General features: G+C 32.4%; 2 protein-coding genes across 3 annotated transcripts in view; one reads left to right on the top strand and one right to left on the bottom strand.

Moving 5' to 3' along the window:
* Positions 1–9,954, bottom strand: part of LOC148629257 (S-phase kinase-associated protein 2-like) — a 27,392-nt gene extending 17,438 nt beyond the window's left edge. The window contains exon 1 of the mRNA XM_088547019.1: positions 9,805–9,954. Coding sequence (XP_088403145.1) covers positions 9,805–9,875 — 71 coding nt within the window. The 5' untranslated portion in view covers positions 9,876–9,954. The remainder of the gene's footprint in view (positions 1–9,804) is intronic.
* Positions 500–16,217, top strand: LOC148629256 (holocytochrome c-type synthase-like). 2 transcript variants are annotated; one of them, XM_088547052.1, is made up of 6 exons: positions 500–520; positions 12,176–12,412; positions 13,105–13,252; positions 14,738–14,858; positions 15,288–15,371; positions 15,842–16,217. In XM_088547052.1, exons 2-6 carry the CDS (start codon positions 12,185–12,187, stop codon positions 16,128–16,130), a joined length of 870 nt encoding a protein of 289 aa, XP_088403178.1. In that variant the 5' UTR covers positions 500–520; positions 12,176–12,184; the 3' UTR covers positions 16,131–16,217. The 2 variants fall into 2 exon arrangements, with proteins under 2 accessions (XP_088403178.1, XP_088403169.1); XM_088547043.1 differs by lacking the exon at positions 500–520 and adding an exon at positions 10,160–10,288.

The raw sequence follows: 16,217 nt of genomic DNA, 5'->3' as shown, positions 1-16,217 counted from the left end.
AAACTTTTAACATTATTAAATTACAATAATGTTTCAATTAACCAAAATATTTGAAGATTGATTGTAATTTGATTAAACTGGGTATATATACGATTTCCCATGAGTAAACAGCCAGGTGTTGCTGTCCAAAGGTCATACTTTAGAGCTAAAGGATCTAGTTGAGTGTAGGGTGGGTGAAAATCCATAACAAAATATTTTCCAGTGGTGGGCATGTGAAATCTTTATCACCAGTTTAATAAAATTACAATCAATTTTCAAACATTTCGATTAATTGAAACAGTTCATTAAACTGGTGATATATACGATTTCCCGTGAGATTTTAGAGCACAACTAGATCATCAATACACTATGTGAACTGTAAAACCCTTCTATATGTATTTATGCTTGTAATTGTAGTTTTCTTTGCACTGAGTTAGCTTATGATAAATAGATAAGAAACTATAATTAGCTCTTTGTCCTGACCTTTTGCCCTTTTTTGCTGTTTACAACATGACAATAGTCATGTTACTAACTTAACAAGGTTTGAACAACATCAAAAGTATAGATATTGCATGTCATACATATTTACCAACGAACATGTTGTAAAATCATTGTAACAAGCTCAGTTTCTATAATCATATTCCCATTATTATTTGTTTTCTTAACATATAAACAGATAACAATTAACAACACCCATTGAAAACTGTAACATTAGTTCTTGACTAAATTAGTTGGTAAAGAATTTATTCACCAAAAGTCTTCAGTTGATGTTTATGTGGAATATTTCACAACAATGCAGTCAATTAGAATGGGACTTGCTAATTCGAACAAGTATATGGAATCCAAAAGTACTGAAAGATCCAAGTTGTTTGAATACACTTTTGAGTCTCTCAGAACTGCTCCTTATTGGGATTCTGTTAGTAACTGTATTTAGTACTGTAGAGGTGACAGAATCCAGTCTTTGGGTAATCAGATAGAATTCTGAATACAATGTATGTCCTACTACTGGTTGGGCTGCTGAGTTAATGCTCTGGCCTGATTGTATGGTCGTATAATTCACATTGATGGTAATTAAAAAAATTGCAAATTTACATGCTTTGACTGGATTCAACAATGGTTTAGCTACAAAAGCCTCCATATATAACTTTTGGAGAACCCAAATTTTTAAGCCTTTTAGACATACTTGTACAAATTTTTGGTTCAATCAGAAGCAAATGCTATGTAGTGAAATTGATGAAACAGGGAAAAAAATGGGAGATTGATTTAACATGTATATTTTTAAATGAGTATCATCAAATCTATGTGTCTGAAAAGTTAAAAAAAAAAGTTGTGGGTAATCTTTCCAAAAATAGATCCTACCACATGGCATACCGTATTTTGGTGTGTATAGTGCGCATTTCAGTATAATGCGCAGGGTGGTTTTTCCATTAAAAGTTGATGTAAAAAACTTTTTTACCAATGTATGTATGTATTGTACGCGGTGAAAATAGCATAACTTGTTAGAACCAGAAACATTTCTGGCTTTAATTTATTTGTAAATAGAAGGGACCATTTTGTCTGGTTTGGGTATTTATTTCAATAAAGAATATTGTTTTTGTTACTTTTTGTATTTATCTGTTTAGTCCGTGTTTATATGTATTCATTTACTATTCCGGTAAGAAATGCGTAACTTAGACAATAGATGAAATTGTCAGCTTGGATATATGTTTTGATTACCTTTGAAAGGTTTCTATTGAGAGTAATAAATTTCTGAAGATTACTAATTCTAGAAGGATGTTTTTTTCTACAATCAATTATGGGGTCTGAGCGAACAATGCAGACGATCATCAAATAGGGCATTTGTGTTGATAGCTCGGCCAAGCATGATAATGAGATGCATAGTTCCAACTTTGGTAGTAGGTACATTTTTTCATATTTTTACTGGAAACTTATTAGCTTAAGTTTTTCATCTAATTGGTAGAAAATAGGTCAAAATAACATGGGATTTGTTTTTTATTAATCAATTCTGACTAAAAGTTGTGATTTGGTTCAGTGGAATAAGGTTAAAATTTAGGACTTTTAACTCAATTAATTTGTCATGTTTACCCCATCCTCGGGTCATATGTATTAATTTAAGAAAATGATGGTAAAATTTTCTACAATTTATATATATAAAATCTTATTTGTACATATCTTTAGGCCAGAGAAGTTTTATTAGTTTGCGCCGGTGGAATTTTTTAAATCTGCTCAAATGTGTATATTGAAATGCACTTGAAAATTAATTGTGGTCTTGTGCCTTATACCCAGACAACCGGAGGTTTACAAAGTTAATTACATGATGTTCATGGTACAATTTTTTTTAAAATCAAAATTAAGTTATGAATGATAAAAATTGTAACAAATAATTTCAATTTCATTTCTTTGATAAGAAGAGTCATAAATCTGACAAAAGGTGTTAATTGCTGTCAAAACAGGTACCTTTTACGACAGGTAAATAATCTTTCAAGAAGCAATTAGCTGACTAGGTTTTGACAATTAGAAAATGAATCCTTATTGGATATACCACTATTTTGTGAACATCCAATCATTTACTAAAGATAAATTTCTACCCCACAATTAACATTTTAACAGGTCTAAAATTTGTAGAACCACATGTGTAAACAAATTTTAAAATTATCACTGTTTATACAAAATGAGTTACCTCCCCTGTAGTCTTCAAATTTCCTGTAATTTCAACAGTACATTATTTTTCTCAAAAGTTTTGTTTGCAACACAAAGTGTAATTGAAAGAAATACTATTCCTTTAAATTTGTGATGACTTTGGAAATTCAGCATCAATATTCTTGAATATTTGTTACATTTCCTCATATACTGCACCTCATTGTATGCATTTAATGAAAAGTAAGTGTTGCCCAAGTTTCCTATAATATTAAGTAAAGACAGTAATTAACGTCAAACCCTCAAATGACCCAAGTGAGGCTTATTTTGACAAATAAACTAACTGAACTGAATTTCTTCAATAACAATACTTGAATACTACCTTACATCAATTGACATCATTAGGAAGCAGGAAATAATTGCTAAATATATTCACAAATACATGTAGTATAAATGAATTTGAAAATAAAAAAGTTTCTATTTATTATTTTTTTTTTAATTTGATAAAACTTAGGAATTTTAATTAGGCTTGGAGGAATCCAACACAAAAAAAAGGGGGCTCACAAACTTCAATCTATTATAGTGCATGCACATGTTGTTCAACTGAAAAAGGCACTATAATACTATAGGGATTTTCTCATTCATTTCATTTACTACAGTAAAACCCATGCAAATTGCAAAATATGTCCAGAAAATGTCGGTGCTCACATTGTCAAGCCAAAAAAAAAAAAAAAAACCCATGGGGATTTTCAAAAGTTGGAAGGTATGTTAGTAGTGTAGGTACATGGAACTAAATACACATTATGTATTGAGAGAGTTATGTCATGAAGCCAGCAAACAGAATAAGTTTGTTTTCAGATAAAAAAAAAAGATGCTGAGTTTACTCTATACAATTTAATATGGATGGCATGCATAATTGCAGTGAGCTATGGTTTTGTATAATTGTGCATGCATGTATGTAGTATTCTGTATGCACTAAAATAATGAATGTAGCGTTCGAACAGGTTTTAAACTAGGAAAAGGGTGGGACCCACCTAGTTCATCTGGGACTCACCTTTCCAAAAAAGAGATGAGCCCCAGGACTCATCATGTAAAAATCCTATAGTGAGAACCCTGTGGCTCATCAGTGGTGTATACTGCCCACAGACAATTAAAGATAATGATTTTAATAATGATTTTACTAAAGTAGCCAATCAAATAACAGCAAAATATGACAATTTTATGTTCATAGGTGATATGACATGTTAAAATATGATAAATCCATTCCTTTAACATCTGTATGTGATATTCTTGATTTGCATAATTTAGCTAAGGAAAAAACATATTTTACAAAAATGCAAACCCCAGTCTCAACGATGTTATATTGACTAATTCCCCAAATCATTGTATGAATGTTTTGAATTTTAATTGTGGTTTGAGTGATGTGCAAAACATAATCTCAATACAGTTCAGGAGTGATGTTAAATGAAGAAAACATGCTACTAAAAATTTTTTAAATGATCTGAATAATGCAGATTGTAATAGTCAGAAAGTAATTTAATTACTTTTAAGATTTAACATAATGATTTAACATATAACCATTTTGAATCAGTTTTCACTGAAATAGTGGACAAACTTGCCAAAATGGAAAGTAGAAAAGCAATACAGTGTTCGAAACTTAATTTCTGGTCAACATAGACCCATCATAATTTTATGTAGACTGCACTGTACATTTCAAAGGAAATTGAGCCAATTTCATGATAGACCTGATTGATTTTACATAGACTAGGTCCATAGGTCTACTGCTAATTTCTTTCACTGGCAAACACAAGATCTGCCCCTTTTATGAATAGTAAGCTAAGAAAAGCAGTATACAAGAAAAAGATGATACATAATAGGTACCTACAAAATAGACGTAGCAAAAACTGGGAAAATTATAGACAACAGAGGAACTTAGTTAACAAAATTAAGAAAGCATCCATAAAACAGTATTTTTTTAACGGTGTATTGGTGGCCCTAGGTCAAGTAACTTCTGGCCAACAATCAAACCTTTTTTGGATAATAAAGGCAATATCAGTAACAAAGACATAATACTGGAAGAAAATGATCAAATCATTAATGACCAAGCACAAGTAGTCACAGAACAGTGTTTTCAAAAGTAGCCAGCAGGTGGTATTTTCCAGCTATGAAATTTCCGATCAAGAACTATTTTTTGGTCAATGTTAGTAAAAATGGAACTTCAGATATGGATCGGTGTTTAATCAATCGTGCATCTCGGCCATTTTGTCCGGCATGGAGGGTAATAACCAATGAGTTTGAATGTCAATCGTCGAGTCATTTGTGCGTTTGAAAGCATGTGTTTCAAATGATTTGGCATTAAGATCCATAAACATATATTTTAATGATTTTGAAGAAGAGACATGACAGTTAAGAATGAATATAGGTCCATGCAACCATAAGCACAAAGCACAAGAAATATTATAAACACACAATGTTTCTGTTTATGGTGAATATACAATATGGCTATTACAATGTCTACCATTTTAAGAAAAAATACAAGCTGGATTAGAGGCACTATAGTTAATGAGAGATAAAAGAAAATGAACTGAAAAAGTTTAAATTTGTTTTCAGCTGGGGGCTTTCAACAGATAGAGCTAATGTTAAGAAAGCAACAGGCATAGTGCTAAACCAGCCATTGCTCAATCTATCACTAATTTGATAAATAAAAGTTTAACAACTTCTAAATTTCCAGAAAAACTAAAAGAGGCCCAAGTTGTGCCATGCTATAAGAAAAATAATGCCCCAGATAAGTCTAGTTATTTCCTTATATTTCCACATTTTTTGAAAAGGCCATAAGTGTACAATTGACTAAATTTTTTAACCATACTTTCCATCCCTATCTTTCAGCTTTTCAGGCTGGATATGGTTGTCAAACTGCATACTTGAAAATAATGAAAGACTGGAAAAAAGCGTTGGATGATAATAAATTTATAGCTGCAATTTTGATGGATTTAAGCAAAGCATTTTATTGCCTTCCACATAATCTTCTGCTAGGTAAAATAAAATCATATGGTGTTTCAGATGAAGCTCTTAACTTTCTGTGAGATTATCTGTCAAACAGAAATCAGTGTGTCAAACTAGGATCCTCATTTAGTAAGTGGGAGAAAATGTATAAAAGGGTACTACAAGGGTCAATTCTAGTCCGGTATTATTCAATATTTTTCTAAATGATATATTCTATTTCATTCAGGATTCTTCTCTCTATAACTACGATGATTATAATACTCTTTCTTATGCTGGATACAATCTCAATGAAGTCAAAACAAAATTGGAGTCAGATAGCTTAAAATTGATAGATTGGTTTGCAGTGAATCAGATGAAAGCCAACCCTGATAAATTTCAGACACTTGCCATTTACCGAAAAACTTATGATAAAAACATTTCTTTCGATCTTGGTGATAATACTATAAAATGTGAGGATGAAGTAAAACTTTTGGAAGTAACAATAGATTACCAGTTAAAATTTGGGAAGGTTAACAATTTAACACTTTTATTTTGTCCAAATTTGATTATTGTCCTGTCACTTGGCACTTTCGTAGTGAGGCTATTACTAATCAAATGAAAAAAATTCAAGAAAGGGCCCTTAAATTCATATACATGTATAACGACTATACTAGCACATGTACGGAACTTTTGATAAAATCAAAAATGCCATCACTGAAAGTACAAAGAATTAGAAATATTGCAGCTGAAACATTCAAGACAATAAATAGACAGAGCCCAGTATATCTACATGACCTAACTGAAATAAAAGATAATTAATAAAATTTCAGATATTAGAACACAGCAAAACTACCCAGTGTCAGAACATCAAGGTATGGGTTAAACTCCTTTAAATATTTTGCTGAAAAAACCTGGAATTACCTGCCACAACACTTTCGTAGAGAATCATCTTTTACTCAATTTAAAAATCTTCTGAACTCGTGGAACAGCAGGTCATATCATTGTTGTACTTGCTATTCATAACAGCTCTGCTTTATGCTGTTATATTGTTGACTATTTATAGTGCTGCTCTTTCGTTTTAATCATATTTTACATTTACAACTATTTGCCTTATATGTTGGCTGATGATTTATGTATGTTTGCATGAAAAGAACTAGATAGTTGCCATGTACTGTACTTGTGACGTAAATGTTATTAATTGTAGTGCATGTATGTCCATTTTAAAAGCTCCCAGGAACTTATGTTGTATTGTTTACAGCTGTCAAAGAGGGTCTGCAGTCCTACCACAACACTTGTTACTCCCGTACTAGTATTAATTCAATGTGGATCCTGAAAAATTCGGAAGATCTTTTGAAGTCATTCAGTTCAAGACTATTATCAAAATATAATAGCATTAAAACCTATGATTTTTCAACACTGTATATTTCTATTCCCATTACTCAGTTAAAATCTCGACTTAAAAACATTATACATTGTTGTTTTTCCAAAAAAGATGGTACACCTAGATACAAACATATAGTTCTTGGTAGAGATTCCTCATACTTTGTAAGAAATAATTCCAAATCATCTTCCAAATATACAGAAGATGTTTACAAAATGCCAGAATTTTTAATCAACAACATATTTGTCCAGTGAGGTGGACGCGTTTTTCAACAAACAGTTAGCATTCCAATGGGAACAAATTGTGCTCCTCTACTTGCTGACCTTTTCCTTCACTCTTATGAGGCTGACCTTATAGCTTATCTGATCCAAAAGAAAGAATATTGTTTAGCTAGATCCTTTAATCTCAGTTTCTGCTATATAGATGACATATTATCTTTGAACAATCCTAATTTTGGGGATTTGATACATTGTATCTACCCCAAAGAACTTGAGATAAAGGATACAACAGACACTGTGAAGTCAGCCTCATATCTTGACCTACACTTAGAAATCGACGGTAAAGGAAAACTATTGACGAAACTTTACGACAAACATGATGACTTTTCATTCAGAATTGTTAACTTTCCCCTCATCTGTGGCAACATCCCTTCAGCACCTGCATATGGTGTGTTTGTATCACAATTCATACGTTATGCCAGAGCTTGCCGAAACTATGACTTTTTGTATAGCACTAGAATTCTAACAAATAGGCTTCTGGAGCAGGGTTATGTTGCAACAACATTGAAGTCATCACTACAGAAGTTTAATACTCGTCAGCATGAACTCGTGGATCGTTACGGTGTATCCATCTGCGCTATGAAAACTGATTTGTTCAACGTGTCATAGTTTTCCTTTCCTCTTTTGACTACCCCGGACTGGACTTTTTATGAGCAACTCGGCATGCGTTTCTAGAAAAGCAGAGGATGCTTACCCTACTGGTGCACCTGGTCCATGTTCCCAGTTTTTAGTGGAGTCCAAGTTGCTCATTTGCTTTTGTTACTTTGTATGTATGATTTTAGTTACTTTATGTTCTTTGTTATGTCTGTTTTCCATGTCTGGTCTTTGTCCCTGGATTACATTCTTTTGATTAGCGCTATAAACTTGGTTCCCTTGATTACTCTTTTAAAATATTGATGTGAAATAAAGCTTTTGTATTGTATTGCAATGTCACCCAATCTTATGTCTGTTAACCCCACTTAACCTCGATATAATTGAAGAACTTTTTTATAACTGAAGTGAATGTGAAAGTCGTCTATTCCTAACTTGTGGACCTCGGGATACAGCCATATTTTATCCTGTTTTTGCAGAGTTACCTCCCGTAAGAGCAGGTATAATTTTGAAGTCTCTCTAATCGATGTTTGGATTCAGGTGCAGAAAAAAAGGTAACTCGAATGAAAATGGAATCCCCAGCAGACAAACACAAAAGGGTTTCTAAAATTTACAGAGAGTTTAATTTTGTTGGTAGGTTATATAAGGATGATTTTCATTTGTATCAAGGGTAAAGAAAATTTATTGCAGGGTCAGTAGAACGAGAAATTCCATTTTAACTTTCGAGATTTTCTAAAGTATCGTCGATATCGGATGGAAAACCTCACGTGTTTAGAATAGACACCTGCTCCAAAGGGAGATATATGTTGACAAAATGTTGGTCTGCTAGTCGGGAATTGATATACATTTGTATCAAAATGCAAGTCAGGGGGAGGGGGGATTAGGAAATACAAACTGACAGCGCAGACCATATTTCTTTTTAATATTTTCTATATGTTCTACTTTTTTTGGTAGCCCAGCTCAAAAATCTAGTACTGTAGTAGCCATAGGCTACAGGGCGACAGTGTGCTGTGGTTGAAGTTTATGGATATCACAGACACCTCAACAGTTCCCATAATATGACACAAGGGAGGATGACTTTACTTGGCGTCACATAAATAACATACTGTTAAAATTTGAATAAAAATATTTTCTATGACTTTATTGACATCTACCGTTGTTTAAATTGTCTTAAATGACTTGCTCATTCGTTTAGCCAAACGGCTTCTCCCTAAACATTGAATCGTTAAATTCCAGTCAGATTTTAATTCTCAGTGTCAATATTTACATTGTAAAAAGTCGGCCATGTTTACAGTGATCGGGTTGCTAGGAGATGTTGTTTACGTTTAAATGGTTTGTCCAAAAACCGAAGAACCCAGAATGCATTTCGGTGTTATTTTACGCGAACAATGTACAATACCGAGAAGTTGATCAAGCAGACGATTGTCACTGGAGTTCGATGGGAACGTACGAACTTCGTTTGTAAACAAATCGTCCCGTAGAAACCAACATGGTGGATATTAGTATGGGATTTTCCCGTAAGGATTTGTTATGCATGATTTAAGCTAATAAGCGGCTTGTTTAGGGAGAAGCAAGTCATTTAAGACAATTTAAACGATGGAAGGTGTCAATAAAGTTGTAGAAAATATTTTTATTCAAATTTTAACAGTATGTTATTTATGTGACGCCGAGTATAATGGTAGATTATAAAGAAAAAAAACTGCAAGTCACTGGGGAGGGCCCCTTCTAGAAATTTTCGGATTTACTACTGGTTCCCTTTAACTGTTAGACTTTTAAACAAACGTTCCATAAATAATACAGTGTGAAAAAATCAAGGCAGAAGTGGCATATACTATACATGAACATATTTTGATTTTTTTTATCTGCGTGAGCCACGACACAAACCCTGTTTATCACTTCACTCACAGTAATGCTGTACTAAAACAACTAATAGATATTAGACCGTAAATTATTGACCTGGATTTTGTCTTCTTATTCTCTTTACTACTTTCATCTGTAAAAAAATTCGTCTGTTTAACTTTACCCATCTTGAAGTTACCGCCAACTTAGTACAGGAACCTACATAAACATAACAAATTCATTCAAGTAATTTCGAACTCGTGTTTTAGTCTTGCTGATATATTACCTTTCACTTTGAATGTATGTGATCATATAGGGGAATTTAATTCATCATAATAAGTAAACTTATCACATTTTATTTTTATTGGGTCATGTTTTAATAAATGCCCGTCTTAGATCAAGGAATGCTATAGATAAATCTTGCTTAAATGTATTTTTCTTCGGGATATTCTTCCACCTTTTAACTTGTGCACAAAATTTGAACAAGGGGAGTTAACTGTTAAATAATACCCGGCATGTTTCATAAGTTATTGTAGAAAAGTCTGTGTCTTATGCAAGCACTACTTAATGTAGGCTAAATTTCTGTACACCTGAAGAGAAGGTAATATTATATGGTTATATGTTTTCAAAGATCGTTTTTCATAACGGCCACAATTTCCAAGTATCATTAAAAAAAGTCGTGCCAGTGAGGTAATCTCGACTTTTTTAATTCAAGGTTATTGTTAGGACAGGTCTGACAAATTATTTTAAAGACTTTGGCATCTCTTTATTGTACACATGTCATGTATATTAAATTATTATACAAATGTACACATTTCACAGCAAATTATATATTGACTGTTGAATGTATACACCCAGTTGGAGATACAGTTAACAGTGGCCTGTTTGTGAACAATTAATATTCAAAATAACTAGACGCAAAGCCTCTCTCTCCTCTTTCTCAAGGAAGGACATACATTAGTAACATAGCTAGGTTTCATTGCTTTGATTGATATTTAAATCATTCAAAATGTCAAACAGAGATTTTCCTCTGCCTGAATGTCTTAAACTAATATTTCTTTAAGAGAACATTTACAGTTGTCTTAATCCTATCAAAACCTTCTGTTTTGTGACCATGCCACATTTGTGTATATTGTCTCAACAATAACACCTTATTTACAAAAATGTACATGTACACTGCTGGAAATCCAACAAATTACATTAAAAAAATATGTACATGTTAAGTTATGAAAAGGTGTTCATATGCAGGCTCATATTATACATGGGTAATATAAAGTCAATGATCCTTCATCTGATATGAACCTGATGGTTAGAATTATGTAACTTCTATTACATAACTGTGTCTATTATTGTTTAAATCATACATTGTACTTTTCTTTGCCTCTTGTTGGTCCTTAATTGGAAAATAAAGATTTTAATCAATTGTCTCAATTGAATAAATTTTCAGGTGAATGCACACAATGGACAACTTCTGGCTTTTCTAAAATGAGAGTTAACCACTTGATTTTAGTGATGTTCAATTAATCTCAGGCTTTACCTATATCATTGCTAAAAATGCAGTTAATTGTATCCCTTTAAAAGCCATCATCAGGATCATTTGTGTGTGTGTGGTGAGAATATTGAAATGTTGTTCAGCAGATGCAGTTATATAAATTTGGCAAAATAGTTGTACCCTGTTTAAATCAGAATTTTTATTTTACCATGGAGTAAAAATTGCCAAGGAATAGTCCTTGAGGTATCCTGCATAGAAATGATGTGGGGATATTTTGTCCGTCGAAAAACAGCAGCCATTGCTAAAAATAGAACATAGGGGTCAGACAGTAGTTTTTTTGCATATATATCCAAACATTTTTTAAAGTTTATTTTCAATCTGAGCATGTAAAAGACTGACAAAAACGTCAGCTGAAGTTTGATAAAATGTCTGGCATGGGCTGTCAAAACTTCCGGACCCTTGTCCAAAACCTTTAGGTTTTACCCAAATTCTGACAATTGTAAAAGTGTTCAGCATGATAAGATCTATCTGTGGTCAAATTTCTGTTTTAATCCATGAAGCCTTGTATTTATTGCCTTTCTTTGACATTTTTTTGCTATTTTTAATGTTATTTCTTTCAAACATTTTCTCTTCTGACACTAATTGACCAATTGGAACCAAACTTGGTATGAATGTTCCTTGGGGTAAGTGAGCGATTTAGGCTCCTGGGAGCCTCTTGTTTACTTTTATCTAAACTGTCTCATGTCACAAATTTGTATATTTATGATATGATGAAAAAAAAAGTATGTGCAGTGTATTGTTAGTTCATAGTCAACTTACTTGCACAAAACTGCCTTTAAGAGTTTTTACCAGTGAATTTGAGGGGAGTAAAAGAATGTCAAAGTAAATTACATCATTACATGTCTATAAAGAGATCACATTCTCTTTTTTTTAATTTTTTTTTTTTTTTTTTTTTGCTGTGTAAATGAAACTTTTTATTTTTTCTATCTTATACAGCAATATACAATGGGTACCACTAATTCTACACCAAAGGCAAACACAAAAGATATTGGTAATATTCCAAGTGAATGTCCAATGCATCAGGAAAAAGCAAAAACAGATGTCAATCATAATAGTAATGCCTTTCCTAGTGAGTGCCCTATGCACCAACAACAGACTAAGCAGTATCCAAGTGAGTGCCCAATGCATCAAGAACAGAACAAAAAAGAAAGTGATATTGACCCTAGAAATATGGTAAGATAAATTTTGATGAATACCAATATTGAAGTTAGGATTGCCTTGAATACAGCTATTCAAACTTTCTGGTCAGGCCAAAAAAAATATGTCTGTTTCCTGCTAATTTGCCTATCTTAATTTTTTTGTGCCTACCCTCAATATTTTATGGCCATTTTGGCTCAGGCGCTTTTAAAGTCTAAATTGTTTCTCGATTGACTTAATATAAAATGTTTTTGAAAAATTAAATAATTTCCCTACCTACATAACGTACTTGTATCTTGCTGGTAGCATGACACAAGAGTATTATATTTTATTTGCCTCATTCATAATTGACTGTTTGATGTATTGATATTCATGAAATTTTATATGGGTAAATCACAGTGAAGTGCCTTCAAAAATGTATCGAAGGTGGTATTTTTCTACTTATCTTCTCTGGTCTGTGTTTTCTTCTATGAGGACTGGAGCAGTTGTAGTATTCAAATATAGGTTGGTCATTTTTAAATACAAAAGTCATGGGTAAGCTATTTGTTACTGTTCATGTTTTTTGTTTTAGGGGAGAGGCAAGCATTGCAGAAATTTGAATTGAATTTGAAAAAGGTGAAACAGATTGTATGTATTCAAAGGTCAATTTTAAGTTACAAAATATGTACATTGATGTAAACTTTTGAACTAACAATTATGTTTTAGCATTTATATTTTATTTGTTTCAGATGCCCCCACCTAATCAGAGACCAGCACCTGACCAACCCTTTCATCTGCCTACAGAAAGAGTCACATCCACCATACCTAAAGCTGGCACTGATGAGAATTGGGTATATCCTTCACAACAGATGTTCTGGAATGCCATGTTGAGGAAAGGTATAAATAAACAAATTTATGAAAAGGTAACAGCAAAAATAAATTATAAAAAAAATTTTTTTAGTTGAACCTCAAACAAGTTTTAAACCATAAATAACTTCAGGATGATTTTGAATGGCTTGTTTTCCATAAACCCTTAAATGTGTATAAACACATGCATGATTTATTCCACTCCGTCCATGGGTGGACATAGGGCGACTACAGTTTCTCTCCACTCGCTTCGGTTTTGGGTGATGGTGTTACAATTCTTCCACGTTAGTCCTACTCTCTTCAGTTCAGAGTTCAAACCCCTCCTCCAGGTGTTCTTTGGTCTTCCTCTTTTTCTTTGCCCTTGGGGATTCCAATCTAAAGCTTGCTTTGTAGTGTTTTTATTGTTCTTCCTTAAAGTATGACCAATCCATTTCCATTTTCGGGTTCGAATGGTGTTTTCTATTGGTTGTTGTTTTGTTCTTTGCCAGAGTTTCTTGTTTGTTATTTTTACTGGCCATCTGATATTCAGTATATTTCTTAGGCACTTGTTAACAAAGACTTGTATAGATTTCATGGTGTTTTCTGTTTCTTTCCACACTCTAAACACATGCATACAGACTAATAATGTTCATAATTTAAGTGGTGGATTTAAACATAACTTGAAAGAATTGTATGGGTGTTAATAACAATCTTCTAGTTTACAAAGCATTGGAATGTGATATTAACCCTTACCATGCACGAACCATATACATGTATATATACAGTCATGGGCTTTTTTCCGATTTTTTGGTTATGATAATTTTATTTTTAGCTTTGGAAATCACAATTTGATTTCATATGCAAGCAGGGTGAATATGCTTTAAAATGAGGCTATATTATACAGAGTTTTATCAAAAATAGGGACTTGACAGCTGAAGAAGAGGTTGTTAGTTAAGAATGATTTTTTTAGGGTAGGGCTAAATTCTCTGCCTCTAACAACAGCAGAATGGATTCATAGTGCTTCATTTCATCTGGTTTCTAAAGAATAATGATGTCTCTCACAATTCCCACGATGTGAACAGGTTGAGAGTCAGCCCCATATTATATACTAACCACTTCCAGTTGTAGGCCAATCTGAAGCAACAAATTTTCAATTTAAATGACCATCAGAGGGAACAGACTTTGGAAAAATTGCACTTTGGACACTGTCTTACTCCTGGTGAGCACCACATCCGGTGGAAAATGACCAAAAATTTCCAAAAAATGACTATTTTCAGGCAACAGACCCATCTTCCTTTGCATTTTTCAGGATCTGAATAAAAAAATGTATAATAAAAAAAATAAATTGTTGTTTTTGATAGACATAATTAAAAAAAAAATAAAAAATGAAATTCTACTTTTTTTTTCATTTTTTTGGCTATTATAAGTAACATTATGACTTGTCTTATAGAGTATTCAACACTTTTGAAGGCAGATTTCTGTTCTTCACTTTGTGATGTCAGCTGAGTAAAATCATGTTCATGTCTGTTTTGATAGGTTGGCGGTGGAATGAATCCGAGATAGAGGCTCAAGACATGGATCACATCATTAAAATACACAATGCTAACAATGAGCAGGCGTGGTTAGAAGTCTTAAAATGGGAGGCAATGCATGCTTGGTCAGTCATCATCGTTAAAGGCTTAACTTAAACTAAATATAATATTTTTGTACAAGGTTACAGTGTATCAAAGAAAGAAATTAAAATTGTTACATGAATTGTAATAAATTGAGTCAACTGGGTACACTGATATAAGATTTGTTTTAGAGTAAAAGAATTAAGTTGTGATTGATATGAAGTATTTAATGTGTGTTTAAAAAGAAGAGAATGATTTCTCCCTTAATTTATGCATGTTCACACCTTTTGTCGTATTTTATACATACATTGTATTTGTATTTTATTACTGAAAAAGTCATTGCTTATAATAAGCTTAAGACTCCTGGTTTCGAGATTATAAGGCTTGGAAATTAAGAGAAAATGCTACTATTCTTGTTTTTTAGCATAAGCTATTGTGAAAGTGAATATTTTATGTTTTTTTTATTTTTTCAGTGAATGTACTGAACCTAAGTTAAAACGATTTGGTGGAAAAGCTACAGAGTACTCACCCAGGGCTAAAATAAGGAATTGGTTAGGGTAAGTTAAGGTTTCTAAAATTTACAAAGAAAAATTAATGAATTCTGTTTTTTCTTAAAAGATCATTCAAATATTGTTGGTACATCTATGATTTTTGTACCCAGCTTACAGAGTCATGAATTTATAGTAATCTTCATGTCTCCAAAACTTGCCTGAAATATATTTGAAATTAAAAAAAGGAACCAAACTAAATCCTTTATGGATTGTAAAATATAGATTGAGTTTGATAATGGTGCATATTGTGTTTAGTATTCAGGAGTTATGGCACTTTATTTTATAAAAAATTTTTATTCAACCTAAAAACAAAAGTTCTTTGAGTTTGTCTAAGGCAGTGGTGATCATCACTAACGTTGTAATATTCGTAAGTATATATGAAAGTACTTGATGTAATTGAAATACATGTGAAAGTTGTTTTCTACTCATTTATTTTAATCATTTTATAATGTAAGACATAATTTTTATTGTTTCAGATATGAGCTGCCATTCGATCGTCACGATTGGATTGTAGACCGATGTGGTAAAGAAGTGAGATATATTATTGATTACTATGATGGTGGATCAGTAAAGAGTGACTATCAATTTGCATTATTAGATGTTAGACCAGCTTTGGACTCATTTGGGGCATTTTGGGATAGAATGAAAGTTGCAGGTCTACGCTGGAGAATAGACCTTAAAGACAAAGTGTTAGGAAGTTCATCCAATGACAATGTTGAGATAAATCCAGAGGTTGCAAATCAGACTGGTACAAAGACCTCATGAAATAATTGTGGTTTTATTATGGAAATTTTTTGTCATAGCTTGTAAATTTGTTCACTCTTTGAGTTTAAATTATGTTTTTGACAGTCA

This window comes from Perna viridis, chromosome 1 (assembly GCF_037379345.1).
Source record: "Perna viridis isolate PV_CMFRI_1.1 ecotype Kerala chromosome 1, ASM3737934v1, whole genome shotgun sequence".
Lineage (NCBI taxonomy): Eukaryota > Metazoa > Mollusca > Bivalvia > Mytilida > Mytilidae > Perna > Perna viridis.
Note: the sequence above shows the minus strand (reverse complement) of the source record. Positions and strands in the feature narration are given on the sequence as shown.

Excerpts from the sequence above, each read along its gene's own strand:
- LOC148629256 (XM_088547052.1), top strand. The coding sequence starts at position 12,185 with ATGGGTACCACTAATTCTACACCAAAGGCAAACACAAAAGATATTGGT. Across the intron at positions 12,413-13,104 it reads ATATTGACCCTAGAAATATG|ATGCCCCCACCTAATCAGAG; the intron begins GTAAGATAAATT and ends TATTTGTTTCAG. Across the intron at positions 14,859-15,287 it reads TGGGAGGCAATGCATGCTTG|TGAATGTACTGAACCTAAGT; the intron begins GTCAGTCATCAT and ends TTATTTTTTCAG.